Raw genomic sequence first — 18,986 nt, 5'->3', positions numbered from 1 at the left:
ATAATAAAGAAGTTTTCAGTGATAAATTTCGAGAAATAAGTTGTCTTATAGAAAACTATTAGATAGTTTCAAAATTAAATGGAAAAAACAGCAGAGAAAATATTATGAAAGCTCAGGAGCCCCTGTGACTAATCTAAGAGTATTCTTCAAAAAAAAAAGATTTAAGGGTCATATAATATGTTTTAAGTCTGTGTGACAATATAATTGTAAGTTAGTCTGTATGCTTACTTTGATAAAAATCATGACATGAGTAGCTGACATGACATAATGATAAGCATGTTCGATCATTTCTTAAGAAATGGCTATAAACTTGTTATTTGTTTTATGCCAATAAAATTAGTTGAGTTGAAACATCTGTTCAGGATAGTTTTGACTAGAGTTATGCTTTAAAAAAAATAAATAATGTAATAAATTACTATATATATTCATATTTTGTAACAAATGATTGGATTGCCATTTAATTTAAAGGGTATTCCAGTAAGCCAAGACTGAATTTGACATTTTTTGTCCACTTAAAAAAGATTGCCTAAATTTGCAATGGCGAAAACATGGTTATTAACAATTATACTGAATGTACTGTTATCATATTTGAAGTAAATGATTTAAACTGAACTTAACCTTAACCAGAAAAAAGACTTGGAGTAATTGATCAGGGAATTGAATTTGCTAAAGTTTACTGAAATGTCTGTTTTGAATAGCAATTCATGATCATTATGACAGGCAAATATTAAATAACCGATGTCAAGCATAATCAAATTTAATCAGACTGGTAATATATTGTTGTCGTATGCTTTTATGAACAATGCGTATATCATATAATTGACTTTTGGTCATATGAATTAAGTTGGGGAAAGTTAATGTTTTTTTTAAGACACTTATACTCAATGATTAATGAAGATATAACAAGGAAGACCAAGTTATTTAATATCATGAATCATCATCATGAATTATGAATATAATGAATCATTTGTAAACAGTTCAAGTGAACATTACACACACTCAAAACCTGACTAAAATAGCAGTTTAAGAATAATGTCTGTTCTTCTTATTTGCCGTTGTTGAAATTTACCAATCTAAAATTTAACGTTTTTCAGATAACAATTAAATAACAATAAATAAAAGCTTCTTTCATTTGTAAACTAACTATTATTCTTTTTTAGCACATCGGTCCATATGCAAGAAGTGGTCGTGGGCGGGTGAGAAGATCTGAATTCAAGGTGCCCATATCCTGGCAGCATGTTAATAAAGATAGAATATATAATGGTGATTCAAAGGCATGGAGGAGGAACAAGATATACATGTATATGCAGAAATTATGAAGAAGAAATAACAGTGGATAAATTATTAAAGGAGTAAGAGCATTTTATTCTTTGAGAATGGCAAAAACAAGTTATAAATCAAGTGTAGAATAAAAAGTTTGCAATTTCCATAAGATACCGTGACAAAACAATCGTTAAACTTTCCTCAAAACATTTGTTAAACTTTGAACAAGAAATTGTACTACTAGCATTGATATTTTTTCTGCTTACTATCAAGTTTTGATAAAAAAAATGGATCTATGCATTCTGATGCTTATAGAAAGATCAATTATTTGTCAATACTTACATATTAAAACGGTAATTAAAAACCCAAAATTCGCTTTTCTTTTCATTACCTGTTTACATTTATACTGACACAAAGGGGTGTCTCTTATTCTTATATAAAATCATACACCTGAATCTTGTACAACTTGAAGCATTACTCGTTTATAAACAGTCAGCACTTCAGTGCAGAGGTACATGTGTAGAGTTTCCTTTGTAATTGTAGAGACCCTGGTTCGAATCCCGGCAAAGTGAAATTTATCATTTATAATATGTTTAACTTAAAATATCGCCTTGTTAAAAGAACCACACGTCCAATTTTAATCCAACTTGTTAGGATTGTTTCTTGTGTGAAGGGCATATAAAATTGTTAAATTTGAGTCCTTGCAGAAGTTCGGTTTACATGGCAACCAAAATGAATTATATGGAAAAAATAAAACCATTCGTCTTCTTAAGGCCACAGGACCTAGATCAAAGATATTTTGCATAAGGCATTGGCTGTCGTCGGAGTTCTACAAATATGTCCCAGGTAAAAGCTTGCCTCGCCTCGGTGGAAATGTCTATTCCATATACGTTAAGAGATTGAAATAGTTATAAAACAATAGCTGCCGGTGGAGACAGACACTAGACGTAGTAAAGCTTCACAAAACTATAAAAGAAATCAAGTATGATATGAAAAAATATATATATTTCTGCATCAATAACAAAAAGCTATCAAGATTTTAAACTTATGCACCACATCAAGAAAATGTATGTGACCAGGTCAGACATTTCTATGCGCTACTGGAAAAGACCAAAAAATTTAAATCTTAAATCAATTGCTCTTCAGTAACAATGATAAGAGCAACATGTATATAGAGTTTGTTTTAAAGTAGAATTATAAGTTCATAAAGGAAAATACTATTGAAATGAATGCTAGACTTATGAACCTCGTCTTGTATGATATGAGTAATGGCAAAGAACAATTGCATGAATTGTATTAAGTCTAAACTGGATATCATTTATAATAAAAAGATGATACTTAAAAAAATAACAATTTTCAAGGAGGGGTGTAATTCTGTAAAAAATGTGTGCTAGAATTATGAATCTTGTCACACATCATGTTGGTTTTAAGAATCGTAAATTTGAAGTTTAAAGTTGATACCTTTAGAAATAAATAAGTAATAATAAAAAAGTAACAGTAAACAATTTTTTAAGGAAACTTTTTTGTTCAAGGGAGATAATTCTGAAAATTAGAGTTTTGAACCTTGTCACATAAGATGTTGTTAATGATAAGGAACACATTTTTGGAATTGATCATTTAAGCAATAAAAATATTTTACTGCACAACAACTTTAATCTGAAATAAGGACGCGGTGCCGGAGTTAGCAGGACTGCGCTCCATATATTTTGTATAGTTGAAATCAAGACATGTATCAATAATTTAGTTTTATATAAATGTATGAAACTGGTGCAGTTTTATCTTTTGGCAGACCTTACTTAAAACAATTTCTAGCTAGATGCTTACGGACCCTTTGAAATTTGGTTCTCTTGATTCCAGTGTCAACAGGCAATTGATCATTATCAGTAGTTGTCTTACAAAGGAACACTTATTAACATACAAAAGAATACTTCATAAATAAAATATTTAATATCATTAGTTCGTTAGTGTACAAAAGTATATTCTTATATATCTCAATTATCATTAAAGCAATTGCAAGCATGTTTGAAAACACAAATGTATTTTAGAGGTTGTATGAAAGTAATAAAAGCAAAAAGCACTGTGTCCATGTAACGCTAAAGATGAGTATTTTTTATTTTTATTTACCAAAACACATAAAGGCATTCATTTCTTTAGTTTTATATAAATAATGTTGAGTATGCTACATTTCATGTGCATATGCTTATCACATTGTTGTTGTCAAGACCTATCAGTTTTTCATATAATTTTAAACAATCATTTGCATTACACGGGATCTGTAGGTTTGGTTAAAGAAGGTATGCCAGTTCATGGAATTCTGCACTCTCTTTTTGTTTTGGGGAAGCAAACATTTCTTGACAAAAAATAATTAAATAACGTCAATACATTTCCTCCTTTCGTATGCATCAAATAATTCTGAAACGAAACCTGTTCGACCAGTCTTCAATTCGTTGGTTCAAAGTACTTCTCCCAAACTTCTCCCAAAGACCCTGGACACAGCCAGTGCGTACAATACGAGGGTTATGTTTTAAAGTCTTTATCGATTCAATATAATAATCAGTAATGCATTTTCGATCGTTATTACTTTTCCAACTTCAAACCAGAAGTTTTGCTGCATGGATGCACAATCCAAATTGTTTTAGTTTGTCGTGTCCGTCAACATGCAAATATAATTTCGGCATTGTGCACAATATTTCCATTCATTTAGCCCGTGGGCCTTTCTCAAACCTACCCGTTCAGGATCTTATTCTCTTAATAACCTCATTATATAATGTCTCTTAACTTGTAATTTTTAGTCGTACATTTAAGGACGCCACATAATTCAACAGCCGATACAATTTATCACTGTACTGAATATTTTTCACTTTCAAATCTTTAACGTCTTCTTGTGCCGAAATAATATCTCCTCGGTGGCGTTAATTATTCGTCGTCAATATTCGCTTCAAGTGCCGGATGCTCATTTTAATATTGTGTTGACAAAATAAAAGAAAACCGATTTCAAAGCACTTAAAACCAGTGTGAAAACAAATTTTCACCAAGTTTAGTCTTCACTGTTTATTTTGATAATATTGTGAGGTAACACAGCTTCTGCATGGCTTATCAGAACTGTTGAGAAAGTACAACCCTTGCACTTCAAAGCATTTTCATCTGCCCTGCAATTTACAATAAAAGTTCCTTTTAATCCTCCGATGAATTTATAAACAAAACTACATATTTAAATTATGCATTTTTTTATATTTTCCCTTACCAGTGTGTTTTTACTGTATCAAGCAAAACTAACATAAAGAAATACTTGCGCCGATTTCTTAGTTTTATTTTTTTTCAACTGATTCTATAAATTCATCTCTATTCATAACTAGCTGAGTGGCGTCATTCTTAGCATGCATAAAGGCGTCAGAATGACGTCACATAAAAGTTGCATGACTGGACAATATTGATTTATCTATCGATGTAAATACCATAAAATCTAGATGATATTTCATAAGAATATTACATCTAAAGTAATGTAGTACCAGCAGTGATCTTATTGCTTTACATGTATATATGGTAACATGAGACTTTATAAGATCGATAGGCACAATTGAATTTAAAATATAAAGAAACATTACATACCCTCTGTAACTGGTCGATTGTCTTGTCCTGCCCAACAATACAACTTTTCACAGAAGTGTACTTTTTGACACCAATTTTGTACCCTATGTTTATTATTTCCCGCCACTGGCAGATGATAATTTATAGATACTAGGTAATAATTAATAAGTAATAAATTATAAATAACGGGGTATATGTGCTAAATAATAATTAATAGCTTTTAATTAACCTATAGCTCTTCAGCGCTTCTTATGTAAAATTCTTCCAAGTATAATTTCCAATAACCGTAAATTATACCATACCCAGACTATGGTATAATTTTCAGTTTTGAAGATCGAAGGAGTAAGTGTTTCTGGGCGGAGCTATAGGTTAAAACAGATACACCATTGGTGCGTTGACGATTTCTGGGTTTGCGTAAATTATACCATAATCACGTGACCTTTCTTATGCAACCTCACTCGACTTCGTCTCGTGAGGTTAAGGCATAAGAAAGGTCACGTGATTATGGTATAATTTACGCAAACCCAGAAATCGTCAACGCAGCAATGGTATATCTATTACATATCTAAATGAAATTGCCTCTGTATTAACCTATAGCTCTTCAGCGCTTCTTATGTAAAATTCTTCCAAGTATAATTTCCAATAACCGTAAATTATACCATACCCAGACTATGGTATAATTTTCAGTTTTGAAGATCGAAGGAGTAAGTGTTTCTGGGCGGAGCTATAGGTTAAAACAGATACACCATTGGTGCGTTGACGATTTCTGGGTTTGCGTAAATTATACCATAATCACGTGACCTTTCTTATGCAACCTCACTCGACTTCGTCTCGTGAGGTTAAGGCATAAGAAAGGTCACGTGATTATGGTATAATTTACGCAAACCCAGAAATCGTCAACGCACCAATGGTATATCTATTACATAATAAGTTATAATTTTTAAATAATAAATGTCCCTCCAGGGCTTCCGTAGTTTTGCCGCATAAAGTCTTGCGTTCTTTTTCAAGACGTCATCATATGACGTCACAGTACCAATGTTGAAGTTTAATTCCGTAAAATTTTTCGAATTTGTTACATTTTCACACAATGTATGCAGTCATTTACTTGCTTCTCCTATAGAAGCAAAATTTACGTACATGACAGAATTTATTCCTGTTGATAATTCAATTTAGTGTTGTTTTTTTATTCATCAGAACAGCTCATGCCTTAGATTGGTAAAATAAGAACCATAAGGAATAGAAAATTGACAATATTTTACAAAATCTTTTAGAAATGTGTAATCATATGAAAAAGAAACATTTTAAGTGTGTGTGTTTTTTGTTTTTTTTTAATTCTTATGTACTAAATAGTTGAAATGATTCTGAAAAATCCTTTAAATAAGTTTTAAAAAAGAATTTTCAGGATAAAATTATGAATTTTGGCCAGTTTTTTTTTCATTTATAATAGACCTAAATTTGGCTATTTGAAAACTATATATAGATGCAAAAAAGTAGGAAGAATGTTAATCTTTTAATAACAAGCCATGGTTAGTAAGTTTTAAGCTCTTGTAGTTTAATTGTCAAAATGCCTCTTTATTGTATCACATACATAAGAGGAGTTCTGAGTTCAAATCTCAGCAAGAGTTCTTATTTGCTGATTCATGGTTTGTAAAATTAAAATAGGGCTATGAATTTTTATGTCTATATTAAAGTTTTTGTTTTTATAAGTCATTGTTTTTATTTGACAGTTATTAAAATCAAGGTTTTTTAAACTTGATTAGAACTCTGACAGTATGATTTAAAAAAAAACTATTCTTATTTAATGAAATTTTCCGAGAATCTATCATAGTATAAAGCGACTTGACGAGTAAAATATCACTTGCCACAATGTCCAAGCGTAAATAGTGTTTGACAAATGGTAAAATGTACTAAATTTTCTGTGCGTTTTCTAACTTTGACATCTGCTTACTCAACTGCCGGCATATAATAGGCCTATGTTAATATCTGCTAATCGTGAAATTCGCACATATCTAACACCCGACCGCGGATCGGCAAACTTGTGAGGAATACTAAATGATCAAGGAGTACTATACGAATGCTAAATGCAAGATTTCAAAATGGCCCAAAACATTTCCCATTTCGAATAAGACCAAGCTTGTCTGTCGATTTTCGTGTTGACCGTGTATTTCATACTGTGCATGTTTTTCACGTATTTGACGTGTCTGTTAATGATATTCAATCAATATTTCAAGTTTGAAATGAATATTTGTGATGGTTTTGGGGAAAAATATAAAAAGGGAGAAATACCTTTCAAGATCATCTTAATTCCTTTAGAAATGCATTTTACTTTTATATAAAATAAGTATTATATGTTTTAAGTGAATATGTTTGAATTTTTGAGCAATAAGCCGTAACCAAAAGGTTAATCAAGGCGAAAACATAATCGAAAACATAACCAAAAAGGTTAACCAACGCCGACACGTTTAGCTTTTCATTAATGAAAAAAAAATCATTTTTCGGGAGTAAATAGTTAGCTGTCATTTGGTCACGGAGGCCCCTCATACCTTTTGTAAAAATGCAAATATTGTGTAAAAGTAATGTCATATGATATACAATCATATCAAACATCAAACACATATCATATACCTAATTCCCTTAAGTATGCAAGTCATAAGTGATTGCATTTGGAAACCCGTTGAACATTTCAAAACAAGGCAATGTCAAAACCCAAGTTAACCATTTTTACATCCCCGCCAGGGGTTTGACATTATCGGAAGATAGATAACAACCGCATGTACATTAATTATTAGAGCAACCAGCTCTAATCAGCTCCTAACTAACGATACGCTACAAGTAAACATAAGATTTGAACTTTTATCACGTTGAATTGTAGTCTATTAAATTTAAATGCATTGGCTGCGGTTGTATTAACAAACATATTAGCGAAACAAAGTAACCACAATTAAATGATATCAAGGGGCAGGACGTGAAGTGGTTGCACACTTGGTTCAAGCGAGCGAATTGGTTGCAAACTTGACATAATGGCGAACACGGCGTGATTTTTTTAAACGGGTGAACGAATTTTTGCCAGGCAAGTGGGTTTCTTTGTTATTTTGAAGTTCATTAGTATGTCTATTCCATAATGCAATATATATGCCACACTCGGTTAAAGGATTCAGCATCTTAGATTCTGTTTTGACGAAGTTATTGAAGATATAAACTGATCATGTAGATATTTTGAAATTTGACATGTGACTGTTCTGGTCGGTTTTTCTCCTAATTTATTCGAATTTGTAAGTTTTGAACTGCATTTAACAATAACAAAATATGTTTCTGTCAATGCTGTACAAATGGTTTAGTTCGAAAGTCCGAAGATAACGTTCAATACACAAAAATATCTTGTTCAAGCACATTTTGGTTACAGACTTATACTTCAAGCATTTTTTGTTGCAAACTTTTGTGCCAATAATGTGGTATGCATATTTAAGCGAGGAATAACTTATCTTTTTTTTTTAAATAATTAGCAATATTAATGCCATTATACCCGTTCATCTAATAAGAAATAATAGATACAATTTGTGCATGCGTGCAGATATATCCTTACACAGGGTCTTTCAAATAGATATATAACTCAATATGCTAAATTGAAGTTCAATTGTGTTTATCTTCATCATTTTTTCTTCTCGATATACTTCTTTTCTTTTTACAAAGTCTTAGGACTTTTTTTATATCTTGGCATGACTAACTGTAAAGGAAAAGAAGAAAAAATAGCAATAAACAACTTTCATTATTGTTCTTTTTTGAGATTTGAAATTAATTTGATTATAAAAACTATATTAACATTGACACACATGTTTCTTTAACTTGTTCTTTATTATTGACCAATCGAAACATCTTCCAAATTCCCTAACTCGAACAATGACTTTAAGTAGTGTTGTCACGTATCAGTCAATGTAAATAACCAATCGTATATCATTTATATTATGATTTGATAATCAAAATCATCTTTAGAAGACCAATTGACATAATTTATGATGTTCATCAAATCCGAAATATTGTGAACAAGCATGTCATTTTAACTTTTGGTTTGTAAAAATATTTAAAGTACATTTACATAATTTATGTCTTAAGGAACTGCTGATCTTTACGTATAGGTTAGTGTTTAATAATATGCATTAACAAAAATAATTGGTCAAGCCTGCCGCAGGCAGGCGACCAATTATTTTTGTTAATGCATATTATTAAACATTAACCTATTTAATGATCAACATTATTTTTTTCAACTAACAACAAGGCATTTCTCTAAATCACCTATTGCTCCGCCCTTTCGCTCTACAAGATGTCTACACTTTGTCAAGTTTCTAACATGTCACATTTAGATAAGCTAAATAAATGGCCCTTTCGACATAAAATCAGGCATGTTTTACTGAAATGTCACAGAATTTATACCTTTATCTACAGTAAGACTATCATGTTTCTATCTGGAAAAAAATAGCGAGGAAAACCAGGTAAAAACAATGGAGTTAATGAAATGTGTACATCCTTTTGAAATAAATGGAAAATGTGAGAAAAAAATACATTAGAGATTATTCATTGATACAAATTCGTTATTAGCTTCAAGTTATTCACTAACATTTAAAATCCCTATTGATTTGTTCATTTGAAAAACAGTTAATTTTTTCTGTGTGAAGGGGGTCCATTTTCAATGAGTTTTCCAGCCAAAAAATGTAATTCTTAATATCAATAATTGTTAATGCAGTTTATTCCTATCAAGTGAAAGAAAATAATGTTTTGGTTACTTTTTCTATAAAATATAAAGTTTAAAACAGTCAGCAATTTATAACAGTCATTTTTCTTAGAGTTCAAAGGATATAAAAAAGTTAATATGCAATCATTTGTCTCTGCGTACCCAACATGTATTATCTATGTAATAAATCAGTTGATTGTACCCTCACATTTAGAAACACCTGACCTCGACTAATTTTTTCTATGTTGGCATTGTTTTGCTAACCTTTACATTTTACAAATCAGAGTGTTAACCATACCTCTAACTCCTCCCTAATATAATGCATCATTAAAATTTGTTAGACTGCGGTTAGACGACAGATTAAGTGAATTTTTTTAGTTAGTACACATTAACCAAAGTTAGACAAAGCAGAAATTTGAAAAATACTACAATGTGATTGGACAAAAAATAATGTTGATCATTAAATACGAAACAAACAAATTAACATTTCTTGTGGTTTTGATAAACTTTGGAAATTTTGCCGAGTAGCATTGTATGTGTGCACATGTCCTTATGTTTATGATGAAAATAATTCACTTACATACAACAGTACTCTCACATACGTTTGTTTTGTATGTAGTTTTCATTTGCATTTTACATATGATGACATATTTTAGAATTGAAGTAACAATAAATATCTTTCTATATGCTATTATTTGTTTGCATGCATTTACTGATAATTATAGTATTGAACTGAGAACCATGTAATTTGAAACATAAAATGCATAATTGTTGTAAAAGAAGAAAGTATAAATAACATTTATAACAAAAAACAAGTAACAAAACATAAATGTCAATAATTGCCATTGAAAATAGGTTAATAAATATAAACTTCTACACCCCTTTTGCAAAGTTTTACTATGGATTTCAATAGAATAAGAATAAGTTTGCAACCAAAAATGCTTGAAGTATAAGTCTGCAACCAAAATGTGATTGAACAAGATATTTTTGTGTATTGAACGTTATCTTTGGACTTGCGAACTAAACCATTTGTACAGCATTGACAGAAACATATTTTGTTATTGTTAAATGCAGTTCAAAACTTACAAATTCGAATAAATTAGGAGAAAAACCGACCAGAACAGTCACATGTCAAATTTTAAAATATCTACATGATCAGTTTATATCTTCAATAACTTCATCAAAACAGAATCTAGGATGCTGAAACCTTTAACCGAGTGTGGCATATATATTGCATTATGGAATAGACATACTAATGAACTTCAAAATAACAAAGAAACCCACTTTCCTTACAAAAACTCGTTCACCCGTTTCAAAAAATCACGCCGTGTTCGCCATTTTGTCAAGTTTGCAACCAATTCGCTCGCTTGAACCAAGTGTGCAACCACTTCACGTCCTGCCCCTTGGATATCATATTCAACATTTAAGTATAATCTTTCATAAGCATCAGCTTAATTGTCATGTCACTGGTTTACTGGATGAAAATTGTTTGGTCTTTGGGCCCCGGATCAGTGGGTTTGAGTGCTATATTTTCCTTGAATACTTAAGTTGTTCAGATGTGTGTTGAGGAACATCAGTCATTGATAAAATAGAGAAAAAAGAACCCCTAAAGAAAGTCCAAAACGGCAAAATTGAAAATGTTGCAGGTTCCGTTTGATAAAACCCAAATTAACACTGTCCCGGTAATGGCCACGATATCGCTACTGTGTCGTAAGCTGGTGAACCGAGGTGTTCCGTGGTGTTTTTCTGAGAAATCAAATTGCGTTTACATCCGCGACAAAGCCCAGGTGTATTCCCGGTTCAGAACCCGATATAGCACCGGATATATACGATAATCGGTGTATTCCCCCTTGATTCCGGTGGACTAGACACGGTTTCATCACGGTCCATCCCGACCATCGCCGTTTTTGCCACGGTAATGCTATTGGGGATGTCGGTACTGTGCCGGTGACGCCCTGGTAATGCACCGATGCTTCCTTTTCAAGTTTATGAGAATAAAACTGACTGACCACGTTGACTTCAGTCAGTTGGTAAAAAGACAGCAGAGATGCCATCCGAAGGAAAGGGGATGGAAGTTAGAAAAAAACTGTGTCTACAACACCTTCAGAGGTTGAGGTATCTGAAGCTGAAAATGCACCAGCTGAAGAATTTTTCCTTCTCTCATTTAACAAATTGTCCATGCTCGTGTTCCTTCTCTAAACAAAATGATCCAAAGTAGCACTTCAAGTTTATATATTCCTGTTCTTTAAATTTCCTGTATCGGCATGAGGTCGTTACACCACCGTCTATCATCGTTGTATAACCGTACTTGTCTGCAATATCCGGGACATTACCGGCTCCAACCGGAGCGTTGTTGCCAGTGACCTCAATGTACCCTGGCTCTACCGTAGCTCTGCCTGTTTTACCGTGGCAACATCGTGTCATCACCGGGACTTTGCCGTTTGGACATTGATTGACACGCATCCCGGTTTACTACGATTTGTCACGGTATGGATGCAGTATAGATACGGTGGTTTCCCGGCAATTCCCTGTTCCAAGCCGATAGAACACGGATTTGGGCTTCCTCTCGGTGAGTGCCGGTGAGCCCCGGTTGTATTAAACATTTGAAGACAACCGTGGTGATCTCTCAGTTTGTTCCGGTTCACCATGGTTTGTCCCTTTACTTCACGGAATTTCAACGACCCAACGCCGGTTTACCACGGTTGATCATGGTTGACTAAACCGTGGCAAACCGGGACACCAAACCGGGACTGTGTAAATGGGGCTTAAACCGCCCTAGTATGACTGTATTACTATTAGTACTAGCAAGGAAAAAAGTCTTCAAATCAATGAAATTACTTAAAACGAATTCTGATCGCGACAATATCATAATACTTTTAAGATGTTGTCAATCAGGGTTATAAATGAAAAAGGGAGACAAAAGAAAAATACTTATCTATTGAGACTTGAATTTCAATTGTATCTTTCTAGAATACGCTTTCTAGCGTCAATATTACATTTTATTATATACCTATAAATTTTCTCCCTAAAATACACGCAAATATTGAAGCGCAAATACGCTTCAACGGATAGAAATTTCCGTATTATGTTAGTGACAAATACGGTACCATATATGGAAGTGCCGGACTATTTTTGACGTTGGCTCCGATCTTAGCTTTGTATAACGTTGCATTTGAAAACGGGAACCAAAATTATTAAAGGCGTGGCCGGTTTGCAAGAATTACGTATTCATCCGTCAGTCATGAATTTATTTCTTGACAACTACATTTCATTTTCTGAATAAAACGAAAAGGTTTATAATAAAAGGAAAATTATGTTATAATAGCTTTCTGAGACTATGTATTTTTTCTACTCGCAACGTTGGAAAATTGATATCCTGCTCGACCTTCGGTCTCGCGAGATATCAATTTTCCACCGCTGCTCGTAGAAAAATACAAAAGCCTCAGAAAGCTACTACAACATAATATTCCGTATATATTTTTTTTTTTTTTTTTATATATTCTTTTTATATTTTTTTTATTATTGTGTTAGACATGAAACCTTACTAAGTGCAGTATCAATAACATTGATAGGATAATTTCTTTCTTTAAAGTATGTACGTAAATTCTGTAAAGAATCGTTTTGAAAACATTATCGTCAGAAATGATACGGCGCGATAACGTTTTCCTTGACTGTACGGAATATCATTTTTTACAAGACACTGGGTGACAGGAAGAGTATTCTAAGTATATATATATATATATATAATATATATATATATATATATATATATATATATATATATATATATATATATATATATATATATATATATATATATATATATATATATATATATATATTTAGCGTTTTAAATTAAAATACTACTACTTTTAAATCATGATTTTAACATGAATTTATATCTTGCGACATTTAACGGTAGTGTTGCGACATTTAACGGTAGCAGAAATTCGTGCGACATTTAACGGCAAATGATTTTGCGACATTTAGCGGCAGTTGCGACATTTAGCGGTATTGGTGCGACATTTAGCGGCGTTGCGACATATAACGGCGCCACACCGATCTAGGAATAAGTTGCTTACACAAGTTTGATACGGAAATGTATGTAGGTATTCCTGTGTCTATCAAATATGATACACAAGATCAACAAGACTGTTATTTTATCCTTTAAGTTTGCTACAACACTCTGTATAAATAGTTTTGAAGAACATTTTTTATCCAGTAAACGTTTACTGTGTTATAGTTATCTACTAGACTATTCTATTTGTTATTTTAATAGATTTTTGAATAAGAGTATAATATCATCATTGCAGATATTAGTTCATCCATATTAGTTCATCCTAATTTATCTTTTTTTTTAATTTACAATATTTCAATGACTAAATATTTAAGGCGCGTTTTAAGTCAGAGATTAGCAAGGATGACATACCTTTTATGATGTTGATGTAAATAGTGTAAGACAAAGCGACACAAATGTATCCTGCTTTAACTTGGAAGATATACTAATGCTGTACAAAACTTCTAAGACAAATGAAACAGAAACCAGTAAGCTTACACAAATGTGATCATATATAACTGTCTTTTGGACACGAAGCAAGCGTTTTGATCACACTTGCATTTCCTAACTTTTACTAAAGTTATATGAAAGTGGCATTGATACATATCTTTCTTTATTCCAAATATTTAAATCGTTCTTCGAAAACTGTTGCAGGTGTGTGAAATCGAACGGATTTGTCTCCGCTTCTGGTTCCTCTTGCTACAAGGGACAAGATTATTTGAGCCGTGTCACGACAAAACCAACATAATGGGTTTGCGACCATCCGCGCAGTCTGATCAGGATCGATGCTGTTCGCTATCAGATTCTCTACTTGTTATAGGGTTTGTAAGCGAACAGCATGGATCCTGATCAGACTGCGCGGATGCGCAGGCTTGTCTGGATCCATGCTGGTCGCAAACCCTTTATGTTGGTTTTGTCATGACGCGGCTCATTTACATGTGCTATATTTTCGTCCTTATTAATTTATGATTTTAAACACTTTTAATTATTCTGGTTTGTTCTGAAACAAAAGACCAGTCCATTTTAACATGTTAACACTATTACTAGTTTTACAGAAGAATTTCCTTCTTTTTGTGGAGCACTCTAAACCCATGTCCCGTTTAAGAGCTTGGTGACTAACCTATCAACTAACTCTTAAACGTTTTCTATGGTTATTTGGTTGAACAAAAAACCTAGACTAAATCAAGTAACAATTTTAATTTAGACTGTTTTTGGCATTCTATAAGGATTCTGTATATCTCTTTTGAACATATTATGATACAAACATTTCCTTAAGTGCTTGTGTTTGACAACATGATGTTTTACGTGCCGCAGTAAAGGGACACATAGAAAACAATTGCAAAATGTATATGAGCCGCGTCACGACAAAACCAACATAATGGGTTTGCGACCAGCATGGATCCAGACCAGCCTGCGCATCCGCGCAGTCTGATCAGGATCCATGCTGTTCGCTTACAAACCCTTTACTGATAGCGAACAGCATGGATCCTGATCAGACTGCGCGGAGGCGCAGGCGGGTCCGGATCCATGCTGGTCGCAAACCATTATGTTGGTTTTGTCGTGACACGGCTCATATCTTTTTACGATTTCTGAAGCTATAGTAAAAAGTGTTGTGACAAGTGTTTAGATTATCAGGCAAATTCTGTAAGTTGAAGAAGATGTTTTTCAGTATCAAATGCATTGCGACCCACAACGTTATCCAGATAGCATTGACTCAATGCATGTGACAATGTCTGTGACAATATCAACGAGTTTGCACCAACCAAATCAACATAAGTAAGTTTCTTTATCAATGCCAGCCATTTTAACATCGATTATAAATGTTTGTTTGATTGGAAAAAAAATTGCACGAAAATGACGTCAAAATATAGCTTAAAGGCCAGATTGATATTTTCTGAAATTTTAATAATTTTAACAGCAATGCCATTAATTTACTTACAATTACATGTGTTTATTATTGATTTTGAAATTTCTTTACCTTCTATTTATTTATTTTTACTTTATACTTCGTAACATAAGTCAATAAGTCATAAAATTGCTAAATAACTTATACAAAAAGTAATTAATTACTTTTATTTATTTATTGATAAACATATGTACGAGATTTTTAAGATTAATAGAGAAAAAATACTGACTGAAAACATCTGATAAAAGCTAATCAATAACGCATTCTATTGACATATGAAACATGACAGCTTCAATGATTAACAGGACCACGTGTTGTAAGGCATATGGAATAAAGAAACAAAAACGATTTTGTATTAATGAATATTTTATAAGAGAGAAGTTGTATTAGATGTGTATGCTAATTGAATATTATTTATACTGTCACAGATTTACACCTCGGCCAGCAATCAGCTCAAGATACGAGACGTAATTGTTAATTAGTATGATTGCGCCTGTTCATTCTGTTTCATTTTTATTAAATTCACCCCATGTGCCCTGTCCTGTATTGTTTGGTGTTCCGCAGGGCTCCTTGCCGGTGGTCATGTATTGCTGGGTCGTATGGGGGTTGCGTTCATTGAACGCTTCCTTACCTTGACGATCTTGTTTTTCTACCACGGGGAGATGAGATGACATGTCATACAAAAGATATCAGTCATATTTAAATTATTAAAATGTTTTGTTTTTTTCTGAACAAATAATTTCTTAAATCTCTTTGTGTTTTAATGATAGGGTATTGAAATAATTAATTTGGCACAAATGTTTATAATGTTGAAACAATATGCTGTCTATAAGAAACTATATGTAATGCTCAAACAGAAAAAAATGTAATGTCCATTCCTTTATTTTATTGTCAAACAGCTCATCTTGATGAATATTATCATTAATCCTTTATTTCTTTAAAAATATTAAAACACCTGGCATAAATATCAATGATTGTATTTCCAGTATATTGTTTTTTTTCAAGTAATTTTATAATTGTTATTAACTGTTTGATTAAAAAGTAGAAGAGCATTCATAATTGTTTCATCCATATTAAAGTATTTATAATTTGCTAAGCGTCCAACAAAATAAATATCAGGATCCGAGTTGGCGAAATTCTTATATCGTTTGTATAAATTTTGGTTTCGCGCATTAGGCACGGGATAATATGGTTCTCCGTCGGCTGTCGATCTCTCATAGAATACAATTGTGTCATTAGATTCAAATTGTTGATTAGGTAGCCATTTATACTCAACAATACGTGTAAAGTTATCTTTTAGACTTGGATGGTTAACAACACTGCCTGGCTGAAAATGATTCATATTCTTAAATACCTTTCGTTCAAATGACAAAGACCTGTATTCTAATGCCGGTAGTCCCTTTTCAGCGTAATATCTATCCACCGGACCGGAGAAATATGTTTTACCACATTTTATTCTTTTGCGAATATCAAAATAATCGGTGTTCAAACGTATGGTTATCTGGGATGACTTGAACATGTTATCTATCAAATTTGTATAACCTCGCTTTGGCAAAGCCTGGTACTGGTCTGAGAAATATCGATTATCCCAATTATTCCGCACCGGAATACGAGCCAAAACCGTCGGTCCTAGCTCGGCAGGCGTTTTATTCCACTGTTTTATTGTATATGGTTTGAACAATACTTCGTAGAGTTTCTTCCCAACACGTGACAATGCTACTTCTTCCGAATTTGTCAGTTTATAATTGTAACGAATTTGTTCTTGTTTTAGCCAAGCATCCATTTCCTCGATAGCTGTAATATTCAGACCAAATAAGATGTTAACTGTGTTGATGTTGACTGGGATAGGAACGTGTTTTCCTCTAACAACAGCTAGAACTTTATGCGAGTATGGAACCCATTCGCTAAATTGTTGCACATAATCCCAGACATATTCATACTTTGTGTGAAAAAGGTGTGCACCGTATTTTGAAACACGAATACGTGTTTCATTATCAATGAAATCGTAACAGTTTCCACCGATGTGTTCACGCTTCTCTACAACTAAAACGGTTTTCTCTGTTGTTGCAGCATATCTTTCCGCTATAACTGCGCCGGACAAACCTGCTCCAACAACACATATATCATAATAATCGTCTGGCATTTTGACTGAAGCCCGCCTGTAAAATGCTATCGTTTTCTTCCAAAAAGCACAATAAACCAGCACATTAAACAAAATTAAAAGATGGAATAATACAATTATAGCAATTAATCCATCTTTACATTTTCCTTTAAAATATTTCATTGTTGTGTATAGAGGTTAAAGAATATTTTATGTGCTATACTTTATATAAAACTGTATACAGTTATTATTGGATACCAACACATTGTATACTTTAATTACTATTTACACTGACATCTGTTTTTATTTTGCATATTAACATTAAATGCTCATCCTGTTTAATATTTGTGCTAAATGGTTTCTAAATCCCTTGAGCATGACAAAGATGTGGGCCAGACAAGATTTTATTACTGCTGACATTTGACTTTTAGGTGAAATTGGACCTTAAACTAGGGATTAGGTTCTTTGCCGATGGACACAATAGTCTCATTCATGCTTTCAAATTGTGACAATTAATTAAATATTTATTTATAATCCAAAATTCCCTTGATACATGGACAGAGTTAAGGGGCCGTTACAAGTTTTTCATCTATTGAACCTTTGACTTCTTAAAGCAACCTTGACCTTGGAACTAGGGGTCTATGCCTTGCACATGACACACCATGTCATTATGCTTCACATTTGTGCCAATTTATTTCATAATCCCTTGATCCATGGCAAAGAAAAAGGCCGGCAAACTTTTCCAACAGCTTACTTTTGACCTCTAACTGTGACCATGACCGTGGAAATATGGGTATAACACACACCGTTCATCATGCTCCACATTTCTGTGGAGTTATTTTGAAATCTCTTGATGCATGACAGAGTTATTGGCCGGAAAGTATTTTTTATGTGCTGACATTTGACCTTTAATTGTGACCTTGACCTTGGAGCTATGTTCTAGGTCATGCGCATGACGCATTGTTTCAACATGCTACACATTTGTGCCGAGTTATGTCCAAATGTATTGATGCATTACAAAGTTATGAGGCGGACAAGATTTTCGAAAACACGCACTCATTCACAGACTCGCGCACGCAAGGACGGAGAGGTACACTATATGCCCCATTGCCATTATCATGGCGGGGAACATAAAAATCGTTGGAATAAGAATAATTTGAATGTGCAAGATAAGCTTTCAACACCACAAAATTTCAGCACAGATGAAAAATTGTACAGAGAATAAAGTTTCCTGTTTTAGCAATATACCACGTAATGCTTGGATCAGTAAACTCTGTTGTACAGCGTTCAAAGGAATAGGTTTTACGTCAAAATATGATAAACAAGATCAACAAGGAAAGGCGGC

At 32.9% G+C, this 18,986-nt stretch overlaps 1 protein-coding gene across 1 annotated transcript; it reads right to left on the bottom strand.

Moving 5' to 3' along the window:
- Positions 1-16,540: 16,540 nt before the first annotated feature.
- Positions 16,541-17,683, bottom strand: LOC132721589 (UDP-galactopyranose mutase-like). Its single transcript, XM_060705909.1, has one exon. The coding sequence runs from the start codon at positions 17,681-17,683 to the stop codon at positions 16,541-16,543; it is 1,143 nt and encodes a 380-aa protein (XP_060561892.1).
- Between the last annotated feature and the right edge of the window lie 1,303 nt (positions 17,684-18,986).

This window comes from Ruditapes philippinarum, unplaced genomic scaffold (genome assembly GCF_026571515.1).
Source record: "Ruditapes philippinarum isolate M1 unplaced genomic scaffold, ASM2657151v2 ctg6372_1_1_1_1, whole genome shotgun sequence".
Lineage (NCBI taxonomy): Eukaryota > Metazoa > Mollusca > Bivalvia > Venerida > Veneridae > Ruditapes > Ruditapes philippinarum.
Note: the sequence above shows the minus strand (reverse complement) of the source record. Positions and strands in the feature narration are given on the sequence as shown.